Here is a 24,283-nt window from a genome sequence, read left to right as displayed (position 1 = left end):
CACATGGCCCAATTCCAACCCAGAATGCACTCTCTTCCAACCCGGAAGGATGGATGGCAGGAGAAATCTCTATTATATATAACTCTATAGTTAAAACCAGGGTGCACGGCAGACATTTCTTAGAGCTATGACCAGCTGATTGGAATATACAAATGGAGCAAAATTCAAATAAGGGTTCCACTCAACCAACCAATGTTTTACAATCACACGGATAAAGATTGTTTTTTTTTAAGTAAACCATTACATTTGGACACAGAACTCAGCAAATGCATCCTCTGCACCCAACGGAAAACAACAAACAATGCTTGCAGGGCAGAATTAGAGCGATACCCACTCATTATCAAAATAAAGAGAGCACATTTCATAACCACCAAAAAAAAGCAACTCATAACATAGCCCTCAATCATAGAGAAAACCTACAGGGAGCCCTTTATTCAGCTGGTCCAGAAAGTAAACTATATGCACAAACGCAAGCACAACCACCAGACAGAAAGCCCATTGGACTTAACCAGATTATAAGAAAACAAAAAGAAAGCCACCCAACATACTGGAAAGAGACTACCCAAAACCAAAGCAAAATGGAATGCTATCTATCACTAAAAAGAGAATATACATTGGCTGAATACCTGAGCATGGTAAACGACCCAAAATGTAGGAAAGCATTGACCAAGTACAGACTCAGTGAACAAACACAGCCTTGCAATAGAGACCGCACTCCCAAGGGAAGACAGACTATGCACCCACTGCACACAAAATGTGATGAAACAGAGCTACACCTTCAAACCACCTGCCCACTATACCAATACATCAGAGACACATACTTCCCAGTCCACAGATGAAACTATGGTCAACGACAAAAAACTCCCATACCAATTGGGAGAAATACAATGTGCAAACACAACAGCAAGATTTGTGAACTGTTGTGACAAAAGAAGGTTAGCCAATCCAATGGAATACAACCACCCTAAGGACTACTATCTGTACCAAGTACTACACATGTAAACAGAGATGCTACGTTTAAACACATTTTAAATACTATACAAAAAAAAAACTCAGATTTAACTACTGGTAAGTAGTCTTGAGAAGAAATGCTGCCATTTCTCCCAAAGTGACTGCAAAAAAGTTAGTTTTTGCTTCATAAAATCTATATAACCTAGATATATGTATATAACGATGCAATGTGACATAGCTCAGTTAACAAAATGACCTCCAACTGTATATACTTTAACTGTTTTTATTGTATTTTGCCACTTGCTTTGCCAATGCAAACGTATGTTTTCTCATGGCCAATAAAGCTCCTTTGAATTGAAAATTGAAATTGAAGCAGTGAAAAAGCACTCAATCCAAAAGGAGCCCAAGAAATCAGTCAGAGGGTGTGGAATAAATCTATACACAGTCAGACCTAATAAAAAGAGCTTATGTGAAGGCTGTAGAATTGGAGTCAATAGCATTTTACTGCAGACTAAATTGACAAAGCTGCTAATGCCACTTAGAAAGATTTTTTCCCACAACACCTCTGGTCCCAAAACAGCAGAATAATTAGAGGTATGAATGAAGCCCATCGAGACGGCCCTTCAACAGCTCGCCGAGCAACTTTTAGAAAATGCCACGTAATGCCCTATATATTGGATGCAGGTACAGTACACTGTATCTAGTTCCAATTCCTTTTCAGGGGCACCTACATAAATAAAATAAAAATAACTTTAACAAATAACAAAATGAGACTAAAACTATAACAAATGTAATGAAATAAGACTACAACTAAACTCTGAGGAGAATACACTGCTCTTTCTGAACAGTAATTGTAATTCAGGCTAGGGAACTGGCATTAAAACAAAAGAGAGAAGAGCAGACAAGCGTTTAGTCCACTGGCCAGTGGTCCCGTCCGTCCGTGTGTGTGTGTGTGTGTGTGTGTGTGTGTGTGTGTGGCCGTGCGCGTACACACACACACACACACACACACACACACACACACAGTTGGAAGGACCTCCCTGAGGAGAGCAGGCATAGAGGTCAGTAGCCACAGACATTCACCCACAGATAAGCCATTTGTGACAATATCACTGCTCAGGACTCAGAGATCTCCCACATACTCACATAACTTGGAGTCAAGGGTTAGACATAGAATTTTCTTAAGCGCCTCAGAGGGAAGCAAGACTGTGTGAATTTGAATAAATCAGGTGCATAAAGGTTGCAGTTCACCATGTGTGCCTGTCCCACAAACAAATTCCAGGAAAGTAGTCGTTACAATCTTTAATGTATATCTGTCCGAAGATTTGTATGTCAGGACACCTCGTACATGGTTTAATCACCAATTCAAAGCTCATGGTGAATTAAATAAATTGCATACAAATAACAAAACTGTAACTGTAGCAGCTCTTGCTACAGTTGTGAAGAATAGACAGTCTCTCTTCTTTATGGCCATAGTGCACTACAGGGTGGTCTGACATTGCAAAATGTCACTACTCCTTGGCTTTCGATGATTCAGACTGAGAGTTGCCGTTTCCTTGGCTTTAGGCAATGTGTATGTGTCGCACCCTCTATTTTCCCCCCCGCTGTCTATTGTTTATCGTTTTACTCTTAGTACATTTTATATTTGTTTACCAAGTGTACAGCACTTTGGTTCAATGCAGTTGTTTTTGCTCTATAAATCAAGTGGATTGGACACACACATTTCTATTTTGCACCATATTACTGTAATGTCTTGCTTTTAACAAGCAAAATAAGCAAATGCATGCCAATTAAGTATTAATCACAAGGGTGATTTGCAGGGCCTCTCACACTGATTTGCGCATTGCTAGTCATCTGCAGCCTGGCTGCTGACATTGTCACTTCACACACAGTGCAGTGAGTGAAGCTTATTGGTTCAGACTTTGCAGCACTTACAAGCTTTGTTCTTTTTTTCCAAATCTACCGGTAATATAAACATTACCTTGACTACCTCTGAGGTCTAGAACGTTCTAGCGCCAATTTATCAATGCTAATTTAACCGAGAGAGTACTTGGTTCAATGCATTTTATCCAGGAAAAAATACCCAAAACTGCTCTTTTAAGAGCCACCCGAAAATTATTACTGCTAAATATCATTCATCAGCAGAGACCTGATTTATACTTCTCCATACCACAGTGCATTATCGATCAGATTGTGCATTCGGCGACAAGGAATTAATATCCTTGATCGCCCGATCGATCTGAGCATCTCTACCCTGAATTGTTGCTTATCTCTAGGAATAAGAGGTTATGTCTCTCTCACCTTGCCACAGAGTATATGAAGAGGAAATCATTGTCAGGCGAGCCAGGGTTCTTCCCATAGTCCATGTATTTCTTCTGGGTGGCGTTCTTGATGTCTTTAATGATTAATTCCATCTCCTTACTCAAGTTGGACTCCGTCTAGGGGTGAAAAGGATACATTTCATTCATAGGCTTAGCATCTGTTTTGCCCAAACTTTTCTATGGCTTGCCATGAACCACAAAATAATAGGGATGGGCACATTTGGGCCCATTTTGTATACATTAGGTCTACATCCATTCTGTGCATGGGTTTTCTTCTCTTCAAAAGTTTTCCCTATGACTAGACAAGCCAGTTCAGGTTATCTGGTAGAACCTAGACAAAGAACAAATCTATAGAGCTGTATAGGATGGAACACTTTGCCTAATTGCAATTACATAACTAATATGAACACAAATTTCACTTTTAAGAAAAAGTTAACGGTAGTTCCAGAGATGAGCGATATTTGAACTAGGGAATGGTGAATGCATAGGCCTATGCATTGTACGTGCGTCGTGTAAACCGGTGGCTCCGCACACAGGTGGTCCCCCCTCTTTTCTTCTCTCTCCCCTTTAATTTATTTAAAAGGAAATCCTCTTTCTTCAGTATTGTCTCTGCATCAGGGAAGAGTGGGTGGGCATAGAGCAGGGGTATTCAACTGGGGGCCAATATATTCAATAAATCTTTGAGTGATAATGCCTTCTCTTTATGGTCATCACTTGATATTACAAAGCTCAGTGATCTGTATATTGACAAGGTATTTGCCTCCTTTCAACAGCTGTCTGGGAAATATTCCCTTTCAAATCAACACTTCAAATCAACAACAGTTTTGTGCGTAGCCTTAACCCTGTATTTCCAAACCTTCCAGAGGCCACTGTGGTTGATTCCTTCTTAACTCCATTGTCGAGCACGAAGGGCCTAATATCGGTCATGTACAATTGTATTTTCTCTTTGCGGCCTACTTCAATAGAAAATATTAAGAACAGATGGGAAGAGGATTTAGGAGAAGAAATCTCAGATGGTGATTGGGAAGATATTTTACGTCTTGTCCACTCTTCTTCCATTTGTGCGAGGCATGGGCTAATCCAATGCAAAATCATCCATCGTGTGCATTTCACTAAAGTTAGGTTATCCAAAATATATGGTGATATTGATCCCCTGTGTGATAGATGTCGTTCGGCCCCTGCCACGTATATACATATGTTTTGGTCATGCCCTTCTTTACGTAGGTATTGGACTAAGATCTTTGACACTATGTCGAGTAGTGTTGGGGTACCATTTGAACCAAATGTAATGACAGCTATTTTCGAAATCTCTCCCCCTGATCTGTTCCTGTCAAAATACAAAGCTCACTTGGTGTCCTTTACCACTCTCTTAGCTAGGCGTCTAATTCTGATGAAATGGAAGTCCTCTGCTTCCCCAACCCATCTTCACTGGATTAGAGATGTACTCCACTTTATTAAATTAGAAAAAATTAGATGTACCTGAGAGGCTCGGTTTCCAAATTTGAGGACACATGGGGAAACATTGATTTACTGTATACCCTGAATCTTGAATAAACAAAACAGTGAAAAAAAATATATATATTCAATATACGTGTTCATACTGTGAACAAATGTATTACATAAATCTGTGTGTTTGAACAGAAAACGCATTTTGAGAACGCACACATTTTCGCTTCAAATGTTGATATGAACAAGGCCAAGGACAAGGACAAACAAATGTTTCTGTGTCGGACCCCAGGAAGATGAGCTTTTGTTATGGCAAAATATAATGTGGTAGATGGGCTACACTGCAGGGCTATGCTGGGATTCAAGTGTTAAATCCAGAGTTAACTCCAGTGTAAAATTATACTTACTGGGAAAAGACCCAGCTGTAACTGAAGGTCTTCCACTTCCTTCACCAGCACACACGTCTTCTTGTTGGAAGGTACGTGCCAGGTACCAGCCTCGATGGCGCACCCGGGACGACAAGGAAGCACGCTATTAGCGAACTGCCGACACAGTGGGCAGGTGAACTCACCCTTGTCAACTGAAAAGCCCTGCAGAACCTGGTCATTCTGGAGAAACAGAGCATGCTTCAACTCAACACATGAGACAAAAATATATATATATACAACATTGTCCAGAAGGATTTTTTTTTTTAAATAACAGGAGCATTGCACAACAGCTGGGGTGTGTATTCCCGACTTTCACAGAGTTGCTATACCAATTCCCTGTGTATTCTAATCCCTTATCACTGCCAACTCCTACAGTTGGTCTCAGGGAGTGGGTACTTTCTAAAGTTTCTAGATCCACACCCCACTGAAAAAAGGTGCCTTGACCAATCTGTAGGAGTTTCTAGTGCAGCAACAGAGATCACCCTCCCCACCGGCTTCCCTCCCGTGAATACAGGCAATTGTATTCATTGGAACACCTTTTTGAACTCCTTTTGAGAGTCTGTGGTGGTGTGCAGGAACTTTATATAGATAGATGACATTCTCAGGAAACAGCATGCTATGATAGAATAGTGGTTCCCAAACCTTTTAGCCTGTGATCCAAAAGAGAAATTAGATTTTTGTCCGGGACCCAACTTGTGAAAGTAGCAGATCTACAAGCAATGCACCACATTGTGTGCTTGTAAATCAGCTATTTTCACTACTTCTTAAACATCTATTGTCTAATTTATGGAATTTCTTAGATTTTTCTTCTGATTTCCGGTCTATTCCAAACTGTACACACACACTCCCTGGATGCCAACAGTGCCGAAGATTAGCTGTACGCAGACAGGCGGACACATACAGACGGACACACACGTGGAGTCACGGACGGAGTGCAAAACTCTGTTTTCTCCCCATGCCTTCGGCTGATGGAGACAATTAATGTTTTGAAATAATATAGTATACTAATTAAGGAATACAATTAGGAATTAAAAAATGTGTCCGCAACCCACAAATAGATCCCGACAAACTGTTTGGGAACCAGTGATATTACAGACATTCAACATTGTATCTCCCCTACCCTCAAAGATTCCATGTAGGACTTGTGGCAATCTATATGAAGGGTATGTCCACAGGTCTGAACATAGACGCCTCCATCCCAGCCTATGGACACAGACTGCAAACAAGAGCTCTGAAAAATAGACAAGAACACCACCATATGATCAGAAAGAGTACACTAAGGCGTCGCTCATACCCTTCAATATAATGTTTGGCAAAGCAAAGCTCAATTTGGAGTTTGACAGATTAAACCATTTCAATGGCTTTTCAACTTTCTAGTCAACTGGACAGACAGACAAAGGCGGTGTAACAAAATATATTAAATCTGTGTGACTTGTGTGGATAGTGCAGGTTATTTAAGGGAAACATATAATATTATGGATATTAATAAGTAAACAGTGATTCTCTAGCAAATACATGGACATTGTATTTGAACACATTTAGACAAACCTTGAACACAGAATACACATTTATCGATAGAAGTGTAGTGATGTTGAATGGAAAAGTAATTAAACCCCTATTTTTCTTTTTTCCATCTAAACAAGTACTATCGATACAATGGATTATTTGCATAGCAAAATTATTCGATTCAGATTTGCATTGCAAAATAATTTGATACGTTGCTATAGATAGATATACTTTGACTGTTGTTCAATGCAGTTACTGCATTGTTACACCCCTAGTGTACAATGTTCTGTCCATGATGCAAGTATTATGTGTTTTAGTTTTGTTATAAATCAGCTAGCGGAGAGGACAGTTTGGTCAGAGTAGTAGCCAAAATGTCCAGACCGAACTGCAACATTCTCCAAACCAATATGGCCTGATAAAGAGATGGAGGTGACGCCATCTCGCATCCTTTGTGCTAAAGTTTCTGACAGTTCGACGTTGAGCAGTGCACCAAGATAAGGGTAGACGATAAGATAGTCTGCCAACAAAGGTGCTGAATCATTGGATTATTCTATAGTTAACCCATTTTGGGCGGGAACCCCTTTTGGTGTTAGCATTATGTTATGCTTTAGCTATTGAAAAATAGCAGATCTACAAGCTTGTAGGTCTGCTATTTTTGAAAAATCGAAGAACGACTGACATAGAAACATAGCATTTTCAGAAAACTGTCATTTTCAAACAGACATTTTTAGAATCTGATCTCAGGTCAAAATGGTACAACTCCTCCACCACCTACATCCTTGAAGAGGTTCTGCATGATCATAAGCCTGACATCATGGGCTGCTCCACACGTGTCTGCCGGATAGACGTGTTCCTCGTCGCTAGTCGGTAGCTTCTTAGCCTCCTGGCTTCTGCATCGGTAGCCCAGCACTGAAAGACAACCCAGAAAGACCTTACAGCCAAACACAGCAATGAACCAGATCTAAATGTATTGTTGTGAAATATTCTGAATGTACCATTTATGGTTGACTATAATATTTACATAAAACAATCAAGGATGGCGATCAGGGACGGAGAATGCGTCAAAAGAATATATGGTGTGTTAATAACTGCCAGCGATCAAATAGAGGTTTCCCCTTTTCATAGCCTGATGCAAAATAATGACACATACAGCAATGACAGCTGTGGCAGTGAAATTTGTCAACAGGGGAAAAAAATAGTTTGTGAGGACACTGTAATAAACCTATCAAAATAATTAAAATGCAGGGTCCACATACAGTACGTTTTCTGCTGGTTGTAATGTGAAAAAAGGTGTTCCTTTCCTTTGACCTTCAGGGCAGAGTGTCGCGAAAACCGCATTATAAAACGTGACTAATTACTAGTCAAACACATCGTTTATTTTCATGACAGTGAACGATCCTCCTCTGTCCACAAAGATGGCACGGAAATCACCGGTTAACAGCGACAGGCTCACATACAAGCGAGCAGGGATCAACATGGATGATAAATGAGCCAATTAAAACAACAGCTAACCTCCCTATTAAAATGAAGTTTCCAATATGGGGATTCTAAGCTTCCATGAACAACGGGTTTGGTTTAAAAGGCTTGCGATAGGGTAGATCGAGTACATTCTAATGTTGGTGAAATACACCATCACCATTGTGCAATTTCATTTGCAGGCCGTTTAAATTGAACTACAAATCAGCAGTATGGTGAAACAACAGCAGTACAGCATAGGCTATTCATTAGGTGCAGGAATGGTGTTGGATGCTGGGTGATGCAGTACCTGAAGATGCCTGGAGTAGAACCACCAGTCCAATGGGCCTGTCTTCAGTGGAGGGTCCACTCTGGCCACAAATCACACAGTCATAAAGGACTTCAGAATCCATCACGTCAGACCCTCCCAGGTCCATGGCCGCTTCAGTGTCTGGAGATTCTGCCACAAAAAAAACAAAAAAACAATCACAATAACTCAGCACATTCACAGAAAGAAATCAAATCATTCTCGCAAATACAAAAATATAAGAGCCAATAAAAATGAGAAATGTTCTGATTTGATTTTCTATGCCATGATCAGATTAGTAGATATGGGGGGAAAAAACAATCAGTGGGGATGAGCAAAGCCAGCAGTGTGTGAAAAACAAAAACAATGGGAGGTAATGTGCTGTGAAAGATTTCCTTTAAGCTTAGTGTTTAAGCCTGCCTAACAAACCATCCTTATGGACACCAGGCACTGCAAACCGCAGTTCTTTTTAGGGGGTTCTCTGTGGCTACAAATTTCCTTTCTGGTTTACACATAAATCAATAAAGAATTCCACCAAATGTGTTCTGACAAGGATGCTTTCATGCAATTAAGGACAAGTATCTTTACTTCACTAAAAAGAAAATAAAAGGTTTTAGTTTATTAAAATTAACAGAGTTCTTGCCATTTGTGCAAGTGCACTGGTTTCAGGTCAGCAGCAGCACTACTGATTAACAGAGAAATGAAAACACTTGATGTGCTTTGATGAATGAAAGCATAGGATCAGTGGACTGTGCAAATGCTAAATATCAATACTGGCCACAAACGTAACTGTGATTGGCATAACAAATAAACACTGCAGATTAATTACGGATGTGAAATTAGTTTTAAATGTTAAGGACTGTGTTCAATTCGATCAGTAAATATTGTGGAGAAATGTCAACTTGTGTTGAAAATTGATTTATTGCTTTTTGGAGGAATGTGATCTCAGGAGAGGTTGTCGTGTTCCTCGGGAAATGGAAAGTGTTTGCATTAGATGTCAACGTGAGAGCCTCAGGACATCCTAGCACACATAGCCACCCCTTGTGAGTGCAAGCATGTGCATGACCGTCCACGTGAGCACACCCACACAGCAAGGTAATATACAAGGACACAGGTGCTGCTGCTCTATGCAGCTACCCCATTTCCTACAACATACATAGGTCTGTGAATAAACCCATAATGCATCACATGTCCAGAAGTAGATGGCTTGTATGCTTCTTTTGCTTCTCTGTAATATCCCTTAAGGAATAGTTTACCCCTTTACACAATCATGAAGTCTTGAATTCATGGAAATTCTTTTGATTATATTGCATTCCTAAGCAAATAATGTGATGATTGATTTTGATATAAAATAAGTGGGTGGGTGGAATACTCCATTAAGTGTGAATAACATGCTATTCATAACATTCCACAGAACACTACCAAAGTACAAGTCACAAATGACCAATCAGCCAAAACATCCATTATCTGACAGAGCAACTCCAATTCTAATAAGTTAGCAATGAGCATTAATCAGACAGAAGAAAAAAAAACAATGGCAAAAAACACATAACCCTCTACATCCAACGGCATGGTTGTCGTTGGATATAGAGGCTTATGTTCGCTTTAGTTTTATACTCTACATGGTGCTGTTGCAGCTGTTGTGTCGGAAAGATTAGTTTGAACAATTAATGGTCTGGGGCCTCTGGGCTGTCCCACCATTCCACCTTTTTCAAATCCAATATTTACATTCAGCAAAAAAAAAAGAAAAAGAATAGCCAAGGCACCGAAGGCAATATTTCATACTAATAAAATATAAACTCCCATTAATTTTTTTAAAGTCAGTCGGTATCACCGACGACAGGACAGAACACTGGGATTTATTTTAAAGCATTTATATTGTGTTCCATTCCCCCTAAAAGCATACAGTAAGGATACAAGATCTGCAGGGAAGAAATCAGAGATATTTATGAGGCATCGTTGCCGTCACTTGACCTAAATCTGCATGTTCCTGTCCCAGTTTAAAGTCTACCCAGCAGTGAAGGTGATGCAGAGCCACAGCAGTGAGCTGGAGGGAGTGCAGTAGATCTCACTGCTTAGCGGGAAGCACTGCAGATGTGGGTCTCTATGAATGCAGCCGATGCCCAAGAGCTCCGTCTGATGATCACAGCCACCATTATTCATTCTCTAAACATGCCGTGTCAGGGTGGGCCCTGGGAGTCCGGCCAACTATTAGTGCTTTGATCCTGTGTGCTCCCAGCCAGCGCCCAGCACAACCCCCCCAAGAGCATCATTCTCAATTTCTCTTAACAGGCCCCCAGACATTGCAGTGGGAACGGGGGCCATTGTCACCTTGCCTCAGTTGAAAAAGGCAAAAAAGAGATGGTTTTATTTCAGCATGAAATGTTTTGTGTCAACCAGAGGGGTCAACAAAGTGTCCTACAAGCGCTCATATGGTTGCAACTTAAGTGAAAACAAACTGCATGTCATCATAACCATGGGTTATCACAAGGCCAAAAGCTTGAAACAACCACTTCTGTAATGCAGGGGCACCTGCACCTGTTTATTTTAATGCTACAGTGTCTGTCCCCGTGCAGGGTGGGGGACCCATGAAGTCGACACTCAGACATTCACGACACGAATACGTATCATTGGGAGAAGTCCTCTCCGAGGCGACAGACACAGCCCGTTCAGAAATGTGTAAACTCGTACACATGCTTAAGCAGCTCATTGTTCTCATTGTCTGTGTTAACTTGTTCGTGTGGGTAAACTAAAGCCATGTGAGTGACGCGATTATTAGTAGCCTACCTTTCGTGAAATTTGTTCCAGGACCCGATTTGTTCAGAGATTTTTTTTAAATGACACGAACCGGGATAGAGCCGTGAAATTGTTAACGGGATCCAAGTAGAGCCATCATAAAATATCATAACTGCCAGGTGCACGAAATTATCTCTAACTTTGATGACAGATTCTGTCATCACATCTGTCAAAATGTAGCCTACAAATACAATGCATATGCTTTTATTTAGTCAATTGTCAATAAAAACCAAATAAAAGTTAATATCAAATGAGAATCACAATGTTGTGCACTGAACGACTGAAGATTAGATATCTGTAGCCCAATAGCAATTGCACTTAAATAGAAACACAGAAAATTACTTTTACAATATGGCCTGTATCCAGAGAGCTCTTTACAATTATTTCTAACATTACAATTTTTGGTATTTAGATTTATTTAGATTTTTTGGTACTTACACCTGTAAATAATCTTCATATTTTTAAAGATATCTTCACTTACTGTCATCATTGTATTGTGAATGAATGCATTGGGACCCGAATGGAAACAAGACCACAAGGTCTTTTTTCGGTGCTATCCTTTTGGATAAATGTGCTTTAAAGGTGACATGTACTGTTTTTTTGCATTTGATATTGTCTAATAAAATCAATCAAAACAAATAACACACGTCTTTATTGTAGTTAATTAAACACAGGTGTGCATTTGGTTATATTATTTTGAGCTGTCTCACATCCTGTGAATCCTGACTTCACTGCCCGACTACAAGTGTAGTGTAGTGTGTGGAACACTTTGCTTAAGCCACACCGTCACGTTACAAATGGAGGGAAGGCACTGAGAAAATGTTGACAGCCTCTTACCGACATCCATAGCAGTTTCCATGAAACTCTTCTGCCTGGAGGCAAATTCAGCGAGCAGTTTCTGCTGTCTCTCTCTCGCTCTCTGACGTCTGAAAACATATTAGGAGTAGTTTCAAGTTCAGTTACATTTCTATAAAATTTGAGCAAAAGTCAGTCTATTCTGAAAGGAAGAAAATTGCACAGCTACAAAAACATTTCATAACTGCAAGCATGTTGTATCATTTTTTTGTTTCTCATCAAAAAGCCTATTTATCTACTTGTGTATTTTCTTTAAATATTATTATTTTCTTCTATTGTTGCATATTGTACTGTATTGTACTGTACTGTATATATGCTTCACCGTGAAATTATGTATATTTGTATGTACCTATTATTTTGTATTACTTTTGTTAATGGTACAAGATACCAAGGTTGTGGCTGTTTCGAAGCGGGAACTCTGGGGGTGGGAGGGGTTAAATACTCATTTTGTATGTCATTTTCTATTTGACCCATAGTCTTTATTTACATTTTCAAATCATAAGTCAAAATGGTTTTAACGCATTGCCATAGCAACAGATTCTAAGGTGACAATGGTGGTTTTACCCACAGAGACCAGCATCCATCTTCATAATAAGCCATTAACAATCCTCCGGCTCTCTAAGTGCATTCAAGACTCCCTCTTGGCATAATGCATTAGAGTCACTAGTTAACTAAATAAGCTTGTTGTGTAAGGTACTGTACGTTTCCTCTACAATTACTATGTGGTGGTCTTCCAATGTAACAGACTTGTCTCCATAGTGCCTTGACCGGCTAATGTTTTGGCCTGCGAATGTTTGATTTCAACAGGGTTTTGTGACCAAGTGACAGTGTAGTGGGATTATTATTAGTTTAATAATGTGTCCAGCAGACCCAGGCTATTGCCCCCTGTGCAGACATGGAAGGTGCATTGCCGACTGTAAATTGAGACCCTAATAAGAGGACATAAACAAATGCTGACAGGAGCACCACAGCTCAGTAATTTTCACTGACAGCTTCAGGGTCGCAGACAACCAGCCTGAGAAATGGGCAGCACCACTCTTAGGTTTTTCACTGCTGCCAACCGCATCACTGCCCCAATGGTTGCCTTGGCAACTGCTACAGTTCTTGCAGATGGGAGATGCAACCTTTGTCTTTGTCTGTGGGTCAACCACAGAAATAGGCCATTATTGAGTGCTTATAGGCCATTCCATCATCATTATTATAGGGGGGGAATTGGAGTCATAGAATAATGTCTGATTTATACTGGCTGCGTGTCGTGTCGCACACCAAAAATAGCAGCAGAATAACTGTCTTTTGAGAGCAATATGAAAGTCACATCAAATCATGTGGCTCTCGGGTTCCACATGGGCATGGTGTAGCTCAAACGGAGGAGCTTGGACTTCATGTGGCCAGTATGTAACATCATCTATAGCATCAGTTGTCTTTGTTGACTTTCGTTTTAAAATTAAGTATATATATATATATATAAATCACACCCGTGTGAAGTGAGCGATGCCTTTCATCATGATGATGATATGAAGACAACGTCATCATACATCAGCCAATAAAATCATCACATTCCGTGCTCAAACACACCTACACACAAAGCTGTGCATCGGAGCGGCTGCATCGCTCAAAAGAATATGAATTACACACAAGTGAAAAACAATACATTTCTTTGGGATATTTATGTGACCTATTGGCAGTGTGCAGAAGAATTGTGGTGCCGATTGATCCAGCGGTTCGCAAGATTAGCTCCAGACACAGACAGACACTCTTCAAGTTCTAAAGGGCTAAACTTGTGCAGAGCCATGCCGTAAAGTAGTATTATGTTTATGATGCACCTAATGAGCATAATTTTAAACACCCCGAACGCCCAGGGTTTAATCCATTAAATCATAGCACCCAGCGATTTATAGCAGCGGAGCACATTTAGCGACAGACCGGATGCGGCTTGATGTAGCCAAAACACTCTCGATGCGATCGACGGGAGGCATGATTAATTCTAACGTGACTAGCGACAGGACCGCGATGGACATAATCTTTTATTAGAATTGGACGGAATGATTTAGATCAAGAGTTAACGTTTTAAGGTTTTCGATCTCGTCGGCTAAAACGGGGGTGATGACGTCCCACTGGAAAATAACATAGAATGTTGCACAACAGACGCTCCCAGCCTGTGATGCGATGGGTTTTGATATCAATAATCTCCGTCCTTTTGATCAATCTCCATCCTGAGCGCTGGGCGTTACTAATTGATAGGGCAGAGAACTCCGTCCTTGCCGCTCAGGGTGTTAAATAGATAGTGAGATGCTTAATGCTACTTCTGTTTCACCTAGTCATGGATTCACAAAAAGTATAAATGCAATACAGTTCTGTTGCTTTATGCATGCCACACTGTTGAGTTCTACCTTTCTTCTTTATCCATGGTCTTCTTGTCAGCTGGACTGTTCTTCTTTGGTGGCACAGGAGGACAGACCTTCCCACAGATCTCCTGGATGCTGCGCTTGCTCTGGCGGCTGCGAGCAGCCGCCTTGACGAGGATGCGTTCGATGGCCGTGATGCCATCTCCGTGAGCGTGTCGGCTCGTGTCCGTGTCCTCCAGCCAGGAGGCTGACAGGGAGTTCTGCTTGGCCGACAGCTTCTGGTGGAGCTTAATGAGCAGCGACAGCATGCTCTCGCGGATCTCTAGGATCTCTGTGACCAGCTGCGGTGGCGTGCCCGGGGGTACCCAGCGGGTTGATGAGCTCTTGGGCCGGACGGCCTGCGCGGCTTCCGTGCTGCTGCGGTTGATGATCTCCTGGAACTTCCTCCGGCGTTCTGCAACCAGGCTGAACAACTGAGCCTCCCGCAGGTTCTGCAACAGAATGTTACGTGCATCTAATGAATGGGCAAGCACATCTAGGCATACACATGTGCAATGCATTCAGAGGAATTATACACAGACACTCACAAGCAACCAACCATACCCTCACAAAAGGCCTCAAGCTTACATCCTGACAGCGTAATCGAATCCTCTATTTATATAGCACATTTTATAAATGTAAGGTTACCGAAGTGCTGCAACAGAAATCTAATCTGAAAAAGAACCTGTAAGTGACTTTTTTTGATGACATCGTTATCGGCAATTATTATGGGTTCTCAAATTGAAACTTTGATCAAATCGAGGACCCTCTGGATCGGCATCAGACCCAAAAAGCTGGCATTAGCAGACTTGCCGTGTGTCCGTTTGCAAAACCCTCAAATTACATCACTGAAAGAGCCCTGGGTTCTGATGGATTGGAGCGGTGCAACATTACCATAGTCAGCCATGTTGAGTGCGCATAAAAGTTAAATTAAACAGCCATTATAAAATTCCAGCTGACATTTCAAGACTGCCTTTCCTCAACAGCTTTAGACCGACTGCACTCTCGAGGAGAATTTGTTTTAAATCGCCTGATGCAAGAGCATGTGAACCATCTGAAGGATTGCTGTGACCTGACCCGACAAAAGGACCCGAGCAGCTCTGTTAAATAAACATACATCATACCAACCCAGTCAGAACGACATCAATCACACCGACATGCGGTTAAAAAGCGTTTACCCAAACCTGCATTACACACGTAATTAGTTTCAGCAGTCCAGAGGGAGGGACCTACTGAAGTACGGCATCATACATACAAAACCAAACACACCACGGCAGGTCTCCTGTCACATGCACACACAATTCATTTAACAAATAAAACACACAAATAAAAGCACACAAACACACACACGTTCAGTAGAGAGATGTAACAGCTGAAGTAAAATAAGGCCTTCAGCCTATCCGTTCAGAGAACAACAAGTGGGGATGCAAACAGCTACCTCTCTCCAATTCCCTGAAAGACGCCTGGAATTCTGTGGAGCAAGTGCGGCAAAATAACATAAAAAAACAAACATGGGATGGAGGGACATGATGGAGGGACATGAAGGTAGCAAGCAAACAATATGAGGTGCTGCAAGAACGGCGCACTTGTCTGTTCAGAGCTACAGACATGTTTAAATGAAATGTGAATTAAATATTAGGCTTGTGTCTTTGATCATAGGAAATTATATCATATTTCCACATTAGAGATTCTCACATTCAGTCCATCGTCATTTAAGGTAACAAATGCCATTGATTATCCAACTTTCATTTAAAATGTCCACAGCTCAATTGATAAAATATAATCTGAAATACTCAATCTGTGTAGTTTAACCACGATGTTAATGAACTAGCTAGCGAGAAAGTTGTTAAAATGTATACAATGTTTGTCATGTAGTTTGAAAAATAAACCACTTATTCAACAAATCTTTTCGTTAATTTTCCGTTGTCATTGCTGTGATATATAAATTAACTTCAGAGATTTACAACATATTTTGACAAGGCACATTTGATTTTTGGCATCCAACCATGTGGTGCACTGTATATATTCAAACAGTAGACATTATAACCATTTCTCTAATTGAGAGTTCAATGCTCACGACTTATATAATTGGTAATTTAAAGATATTTAGATATCGCATTGACACCATAAATCATACTTTGCTGCAGCTGATGCTGTCCAATGCGGAATCGTTTGATTTGCTGAAAATAGCCAAAAATAGCTAATCTACAAGGTTACAACACATCACATTGGGATACATTGTGAGCTTGTAGATAGGCTATTTTCATGGTGTAGAGGGGAAAAAAGAGTGGACCAAGTTCAGAGCCAACCCCGATCAACTAAGTATTAGTTTACTAAGTATAGAGGACTTAAGTGGTAAATAACTTAGAATAGCAGGTGTTATACTGGAAGGCTCCTTTTCCCCCCTTATAAGCAGCATGGCACAGTCAGAAAGCAAGGCCATTGCAAAGTTTTCCCTCACCTGTCCAAAAGGGGAGGCTGGTTCAGTGCTGGTGCTGGGAGGGGGATCTCTCTTCACTTCAGGGGCTGTTTCAGGAACTCGGACCCTCACAAAGTTGATGACATGGTGCAGGTTGGACAGGAGGTTAGTGCCAGGGAACCAGCTGTCATGGCAGTGCTCCTCAATGCAAGGTTCCTGGAGACACGAGATAAAAAATGTATGAATGTGGCAAACAAAACAATCCTAGAGGTGATATACTGTAGGTAAAATAGTTCAACACCACAGTACAAGGGGAAGACTCGCCTAAAATTAGTGTTTTCTCTCCCCTCTGGTTGCCAGTGCCCACATCTTACCTCATCCTCGTTGTCTTGCACCTGATTGTCCAAGCCCAGCTCAATAAGATACAGCACCATGCACAACACGTGTTCTGACATGTTCTGGTGATCCATCCAGATCTAGAAAAACACATATACTGTTATCTCTGTCATAAAGTACATTCAGATACAAATCTGTGACACCTGTTAAGTTGTTGAAAGGGCTAACCTTGTAGAGAAGAGTGAAGATAACTATGTGTAGTGTCTTGCAGTGCAACAGATTGACGAGGCCTTTGTAACATGGATGCAGAGGAGTCCGCTCTTTGTAAGGTGGCCAGGGATTTCCGGTGTGCATGCCGGACTGTTTCAAGCTAGAGGACAACATCATCCACGAGACAAGAAAACATAAGCACATGAAAAGAATCATTGCAGAACTCAATATGTGCATCTTAAGCGTTAACGTCTTTGCAGTAACTGGGTCGATACAATGCAAAATCATCCGAAAACATGGATTTGATGATGTGACAGCCAACATTCTCTGAAGTAATTCACTGCACAAATGCTTTCAGTCTATGCAACAAAACAACCGATGGACGGCAAAGTCTCTATTAGCAATGAAAGGATCATGGTTATATAGAAACGTGGCTAAGCTGACAGGCAATCCATCATATTCAGACTATGAAGAAAAATAAGTCTGTTATCACACTCTGAAAGAGGGGGATGGCAACCTCAATATGTTTCAGGGAGAAACATGCCCGTGTTCAGAAAATTAAGTATCCTTTTCTGTAATAATTCCACCTATGGTAGGTCTGATGAAGTAATGTATTCTAAAGACAACTGCCATTGTAAATCTCAGTGATTGCTTCAACTGCATGTATTAGTGTACATATGCACAAGAAATGGCATTACATTTATTTATTATCAAAGGTATCTTCCAAATGACTACCATGTCAAACAAGGAAAATAGAGCGTTTGTGTGAAGTGCCACTTTTGCAATATTTATCACTTTCTGTTAAGCTTGAAGACATTAACCTGACACCCTCTCCTTCACCTCTTCCGACACATTTGCCCTGGGAGATTCCTTGAGCCGTAGTACAACAAGAAGGGATTTCCTACATTCCATTATAGTTTGGCTTGAATTATTGATTTTGCTCGACAGCCATCTAATTGGAACAAACCCTATCACCTAACCCTTCTTATCCTGTCCTTTCAGGTGGAGGTGGACAGAGAGGCTGACCCTAGAACACCGAGCAGAACACAAGAAAACATTGTGCATTGAACATTTCTCCCAAAGAACGGCATTTAAAAGTTGATTTTAAAAAAAACTTTTTATATGATGAACTGTGGGGGTACAGTCTTTAGTTTAGACATACTATTGTTCCGACTGTCATTAGACCGACAACCTACCTCAAACGCTAACCTAACCCTAACCTCAAACACGTAGGTGGGGGCCCAGGATTACATTAGATAATTGACACTGGGTGAAAAAAATGCATAAATGATTAAAAAAAATTTAAGATGAAAAAAAAACACTGTACGGCACATGTTCGACCACATGTCCGACCGTTGTTTTCGCATGCCGGTCCGGTGGAGTGTCTAATCTGCGTGTGCATCTCAAACTGTGACAATGATGTTAACTTACAATGCTGAGTATCTGTCCATCGCTGACTGGACATCACGTCGGTACACTGTTCTTAGAACAACCATGATGGGGTCAAATTCTTTCTCCCACACCTCCGCTGGTTGGGGGGAGAAGAAATGGAAAACATCCAAGTAATGCTGTTAAAGACTGAATTTGTTCATTTTTGTGGTATAAGGCTGCCATCAAGTGGTCTTTTTGTTTAATACAAGTAGTTTTAATGCATAAAATTGCTGCAAATATTTCAAGATTGACAATTTATATTTGGGAGCTATACTGCTATTAATGTGCGCATATGGGATTGCATGTGGTGTTGGTTCCCTCTCTGGGCAGACTGCTGAAAATGCACCAAATAGGGTGGCTCAGGGGTAGAGTGGACGGATGGGAACCGCAAGGTTGCCAGTTCAAACCCGGGCTTGCATGGTTTCCTCTGTCATGAATGAATGTGTGCGTGAATGGGTGAATGAAATGCACAATCTATGTAAATCTATGTAAAGCATATAAAGGCGCTATATAAATGTACCATTTACCAATAGATAGCGTAGTTGGAGGTAGCTGGCAAAACAATGAATGTGCTTTCTTCATCGTCTCTCCAATGACAGGGCAGTTACTAAGGCTGTTTGCTTGCCAGGCCCCAATCATCAACAGAATGTTACCTTTAGGTGTGTACATGCCCTGCTGCATGGAGCCTCCTGGCTCAAACACAGGAGCTTTGAAGTCAGCCACGGCAGAAAGCATCTCTTCAAAACTGCAGCTCCCTGGAACTATGCCACTCTTGGGGTTGGGGTTCTCAGGAATCTGAACAAAGGTGGTTAAGTAAAACAAAAGGAATCCAATAGAGATATATAGATATTCTGATCTCTTTAGAAGCGTCAATATGCGTCAATAACGAGATGCTGTTGTGTGTTCTGATCCAAACCATGGCGGGCCATATATTTAGAGAGAATATAGCAAGTTTGGTCAGCCTGTAAACAAGGAAGTGAAAGGCTGAACGCATGCGCAAAACCTGTCTGGGAGCTCTGAGCAAGTTGTTGCCTAGCAACACCGTTAAAAAGGACCTAAAGACGTGTATAGTTGTCAAGGCACCCCACGTTTTAATTGAGAGGACATGTTGTAACGGTTTGTTATAGATCATGGATCTGGGGTGCCAGCCAGGCAGTTGTATCCTGACAAAATGTTAATTAAAAGGGTAAACCGTTGCATAAGGCTGTGCAGCTTAATGTGGTCCACACCACACTGCACACCCTGTAGAATCACTTGTAACACAATAAACAAGCAGTGAAGGATACGAGGTCCAACAGTGAGCTGTGAGTGCGGTCATTCATACACAGCTGGGAGACCATCTCTGCTCTGAGGATCTCATCATCTGCCATGCCTGTCAGTGAGAGAGATGTACTATTAAGTAATGAAGAAAACAGCCAATTAAAACTACTGGATTCAATATATCAGCCATTTCAAATCCTACCCAAGTGAATGCGGAGACTCGACAATATGACAAGGAATGTCAGTGCTCCTTCCAGCATTGGCCTCTCCTGCTCAGTGTCCAGCACAGCATTCTGATGCTGGGATGCCATGGTCAACAGGTCAACCACTTTAAACCTAAGTGAGATGGACAGCTTGAGGAAAGACTGCCTCGAATCGATTCATGTGTCCAAATTTGCAGTGACACTGAAGATGAGCAAGTGTTTAATAAGCGACTTTACCTCTCAAACACAGATGAGATGAAATAGTCAGGATCCAGCCTTGAAGCGCACACCTGTGAAATGAAGACAAGACATACATACATACATACACAAGACAAACAAATGTGTAAGTAAATACATGTATACAATTCAGCTGTGTTACTGACAAATCACTTAGCGCTGCGAGTTACTCTCAGCAGTACTTACCTGGAGCAGGTAGATGTCAGGGTCGATCATGGAATTGCAGAAGTGAGACTGCACGTAAGTCATAGCCTGTCCTTTGATCTGCAGACCGTTCCTCACCCACATGTTGCTGTGGATTTCTGACAGACTTGCCTAGATTTGGACCAAGAACCAGAATCAACCATTAAAAATAAAATGTGTGTAGATATGGCAGAGGTGATGTTGATTCATGCATTGATTATGATTAGTATATAGTACTACACCTGAATCTGGAGTGGATGGACCATGATCTTCATTAGCATCTCTTGGTCTGGGAGGAGGCTGTCCAGATCTAGCCCTTGGCACTTCACTGCCTATAAAAGATCAGATTCAAACAATCCACTCCCTAAAATAGAATATCATGAATATCTGTATATGTGATACAAGCCGCTTGTTAAATTGAAGGTCCCAGTTCGAACGCGGGTTGTGCCCGAGTTGGTGCCGAAGTGTCCGTGAGCAAGACGCTGAACCCCTAATTGGTCCTTCGCCATCAGTGTATGAATGTGTGTGAATGGGGGAATGTAATGCACAATTATTGTAAAGTGTCATGGCCATGAGGCCCATAGCCATAGGGCAGGAGCCCATCGCCTGTTTCTGTAGTCAATGGACTAACCATGCCACAGCGCTGGTATGGTCCTGGTAATATTATCGTATTTATGATAAATATTGTTGCCTTACCTTACTGAGAAACATGGCATAGTAGCGATGTAGTGGCAGGTGAAATGTCACTTGATTTGGAGCAGGCTGTAAGAGACATGCAAGTAATGAAAAACAGTCAAACACTGCTTGCTTGTGCAGTGCTGTGTTGAAATTAGTGTGGTAGAATTTTGGGTTCACCTCATCAATAAAGCCTATGGCATCAAACCAAATCTGCAGCGTCTCCAAGCAGTAGCGGACCACTGTTTTAGTGTATTCCTGTGTCTCCTGCACACAGACAAGATTTTAACAACATCAGTAAAATGAGCAAGCAGCAGACCGTGTCTGAGAATAACACTTCAGAGCAGCAACAGAGACTTACTTTGACTTTGCAGTGTGTTAAGAGACCCCACATTGGCTGTGCACAGGCCTCCAGTTCTGCTGCAAATGCTGCATAGTATGTCTGAGATTCAAATTCCACATGTTCATTCAACTCCCGCTTATTCAAGTTCATACCTACAGCAGGAGATGACAAAAAATATATATTGAGATTGCACATAGACATGTGCCACAATCCGACAGTGTCACATTAAAATGGATATTAAGTTAAATGCATTTGGTTGTGTAAATTTGTTACATACAATACAATGTGCTGACACTCTGCACATAACATCAGTAAAAGGATACTGCGGACCATGGTGTAAGGTTCGGGGCTATTTTTAGTGCCGTGTGTGGTGCAGTTCACACGGTGAGTGAACAGAACAAATTACAATTCGGTAAGAATGAGTCACATGTCCCATAACTCACTTCCTCCATGAGACAAATGTATGACAGACGAAGGAGATTAAACTGCAGTGCCATTACAGTACATCACATTTACCTTGAAAGAATGACACGAAACTCATCCAAAGCATCAACAATGAATGGTCCTCCAGGAATTTCTTTGCTACACTTTGGTGTGAGAGGATATTGATGAAATCACTAACTAAAGGCCAGTAAGTGTTGTTCTTCAGCAGGGCTTCACCACAGTTAACCACAACATGGCGACTGTTCTCTTCATCTGTAAAGAAAACATAAACAGCATACTATTACATATACATAAAGTTGATCATTTGGCCACATTTTCAAAAGATACTCATGAACATTGAAATTTGACAGTTTATTAGAAATCAGGCAAGTAGTTGGGAAGAGTTAGACCCGACAGCCCAATGCCTGATAGCGAGACCCCGGTTCAACTCCTACCCGGCCGGACCATTTGCTGCATGTCACTCCCCTACTCTCTCCATGATTACCGTTTCTCTCCACCGTACCTATCGAATAAAGTGTCAGAAAAGCCCCAAAATGTATCTTACCATGTGGGGAAATTTGTCCTCTACATTTTACCCCTTCTATTAACTGTTGAGAACCGCTGCGTTATCTGACAGCTTGTCTGTAAACAAGTTTAAATAACTTCGTTATCAATAGTCAATACCTTCTATACAGTAGTCGGATTAGCGTGTGTATGGCTACACCTATTTCAGACCATAGCGTGCTTCTGGTTGGCTGCTGCTTTGTCTGGCCTCTGATCGCAGTGTGTAAAGTGGCAGTTGCTCCTCTCCATATACAATGCACTGAACCTTACCACTATGTCATAACTCGGTAGAGGAATACCACTGCTGGTGCGTATTCAATCAACATACAGTAAAGCCAGTGAGTTTTGTCAAGACGGGCACTGGCATAGTTCCTAACGCACACATATTTTGGTGTGGTAACAAACCAGAGCAGAGCACTAAACAATGTGAAGAGAGAATACATGCAAAATCCACACAGAAAAGCCACAGTGGCATTCGAACACAATACCTTATAGCTGTGAGACTGTACCAACTATGTCTGACTTGCACATGTGCTTAAAATGTATAACTCGTAAGACAATTTAGGGGTGTAATTATTCTTCTGCCCCATCAATAGACGACTTCCTTTATACGTGTTGATAATATGGAACCTGAGCCCAACATGTTTAGTATACCAACTGGCTGTTCAGACAACTCACCTTGAAGTTCACTTTTGATAAGGCAACTCTCCATCATATAGAGCAGCACAGTGACCATGATGTCCAGAAGTTGGCACTCCTCCGTCACATGGCGTGCCAGCTCTTCGTTGCTGAACAGCTGCACACTAATATGCACAATGCGGTTGGACATGGTGTCTGACTCGTGGCTTTTCATCAGTGTTTTCATAATGAATGCATAATGCTGAACAAATGTTTTCGTGAAGGTGATCTGTAAGAGAATGACAGTAGTCAAGTTTCCCATCACATAACAGAGGCTTAATGTGACCAATGTTTTTGTTGATGCTCTTTACTCTGAAAACCTAAGAGGGGAAAGGTACAAAGTCTCTTAACTACAACTAAGAATGAAGTCTATGCATAGCCACACAAAATAAATATGAACCGGAAATACAAACTATACAAATTATACACAAGAACTTTTAATTAAAGCTCTATTACAAACATGTATAACCGAACTCAGTCCGAAAATAATTTACCTTGTAGTCTTGATCTGGCAACATGTTTAATAAGAAGGTGACCATCTTCTGAGGAAACTCATATTTTATTGTCCAAAAAAGCAACTCCTCCAAAAAGCATTTGTGTTTCAGAGAATCCATAATAGATTGGTCTAGGGGCAGAAAAGGGAAAACTAAGACAGGCCTCCTTAAATAACATTTCACATGCAATATATGAGTAAATGATGGGAATTCAGTTACCTTTGGTAGTGCTACTCAGCTTCACCCTCTTTCGCTGTCCAACAGACTGCCCACCATCTTGGTCCTCCTTTGAGGGGGAAAAAAAAAGAAGGAGAATGTTACCACCATATGAACCAGCGCTAGCGGACATCCCAGAAACGTAACACTAACAATAAACTG

At 41.2% G+C, this 24,283-nt stretch overlaps 1 protein-coding gene across 3 annotated transcripts in view; it reads right to left on the bottom strand.

The window, feature by feature from the left end:
* ubr3 (ubiquitin protein ligase E3 component n-recognin 3) overlaps positions 1–24,283 on the bottom strand; it is a 45,820-nt gene that overhangs the window by 14,335 nt on the left and 7,202 nt on the right. For 2 of the 3 annotated variants that reach the window (XM_080785317.1, XM_080785318.1), the window contains exons 6-30: positions 24,125–24,191; positions 23,906–24,036; positions 23,412–23,640; positions 22,263–22,442; positions 21,765–21,898; positions 21,584–21,670; positions 21,425–21,490; positions 20,971–21,060; positions 20,732–20,860; positions 20,546–20,598; positions 20,308–20,441; positions 20,132–20,217; positions 19,499–19,640; positions 18,846–18,942; positions 17,433–17,574; positions 17,243–17,344; positions 16,911–17,084; positions 15,888–15,920; positions 14,456–14,901; positions 12,048–12,136; positions 8,418–8,567; positions 7,428–7,561; positions 6,267–6,377; positions 5,126–5,326; positions 3,253–3,389 (exon numbers count right to left, since the gene is read on the bottom strand). In XM_080785317.1, the coding sequence (XP_080641443.1) occupies positions 3,253–3,389; positions 5,126–5,326; positions 6,267–6,377; positions 7,428–7,561; positions 8,418–8,567; positions 12,048–12,136; positions 14,456–14,901; positions 15,888–15,920; positions 16,911–17,084; positions 17,243–17,344; positions 17,433–17,574; positions 18,846–18,942; positions 19,499–19,640; positions 20,132–20,217; positions 20,308–20,441; positions 20,546–20,598; positions 20,732–20,860; positions 20,971–21,060; positions 21,425–21,490; positions 21,584–21,670; positions 21,765–21,898; positions 22,263–22,442; positions 23,412–23,640; positions 23,906–24,036; positions 24,125–24,191 (3,344 nt within the window). The remainder of the gene's footprint in view (positions 1–3,252; positions 3,390–5,125; positions 5,327–6,266; positions 6,378–7,427; positions 7,562–8,417; positions 8,568–12,047; positions 12,137–14,455; positions 14,902–15,887; positions 15,921–16,910; positions 17,085–17,242; positions 17,345–17,432; positions 17,575–18,845; positions 18,943–19,498; positions 19,641–20,131; positions 20,218–20,307; positions 20,442–20,545; positions 20,599–20,731; positions 20,861–20,970; positions 21,061–21,424; positions 21,491–21,583; positions 21,671–21,764; positions 21,899–22,262; positions 22,443–23,411; positions 23,641–23,905; positions 24,037–24,124; positions 24,192–24,283) is intronic. The other variant, XM_080785319.1, reaches the window with a different exon arrangement.

Source organism: Protomyctophum bolini, assembly GCF_963924005.1.
Source record: "Protomyctophum bolini genome assembly, chromosome: 16".
Taxonomy (NCBI): Eukaryota; Metazoa; Chordata; class Actinopteri; order Myctophiformes; family Myctophidae; genus Protomyctophum; species Protomyctophum bolini.
This window is presented reverse-complemented; position numbering and strand designations above follow the sequence as displayed.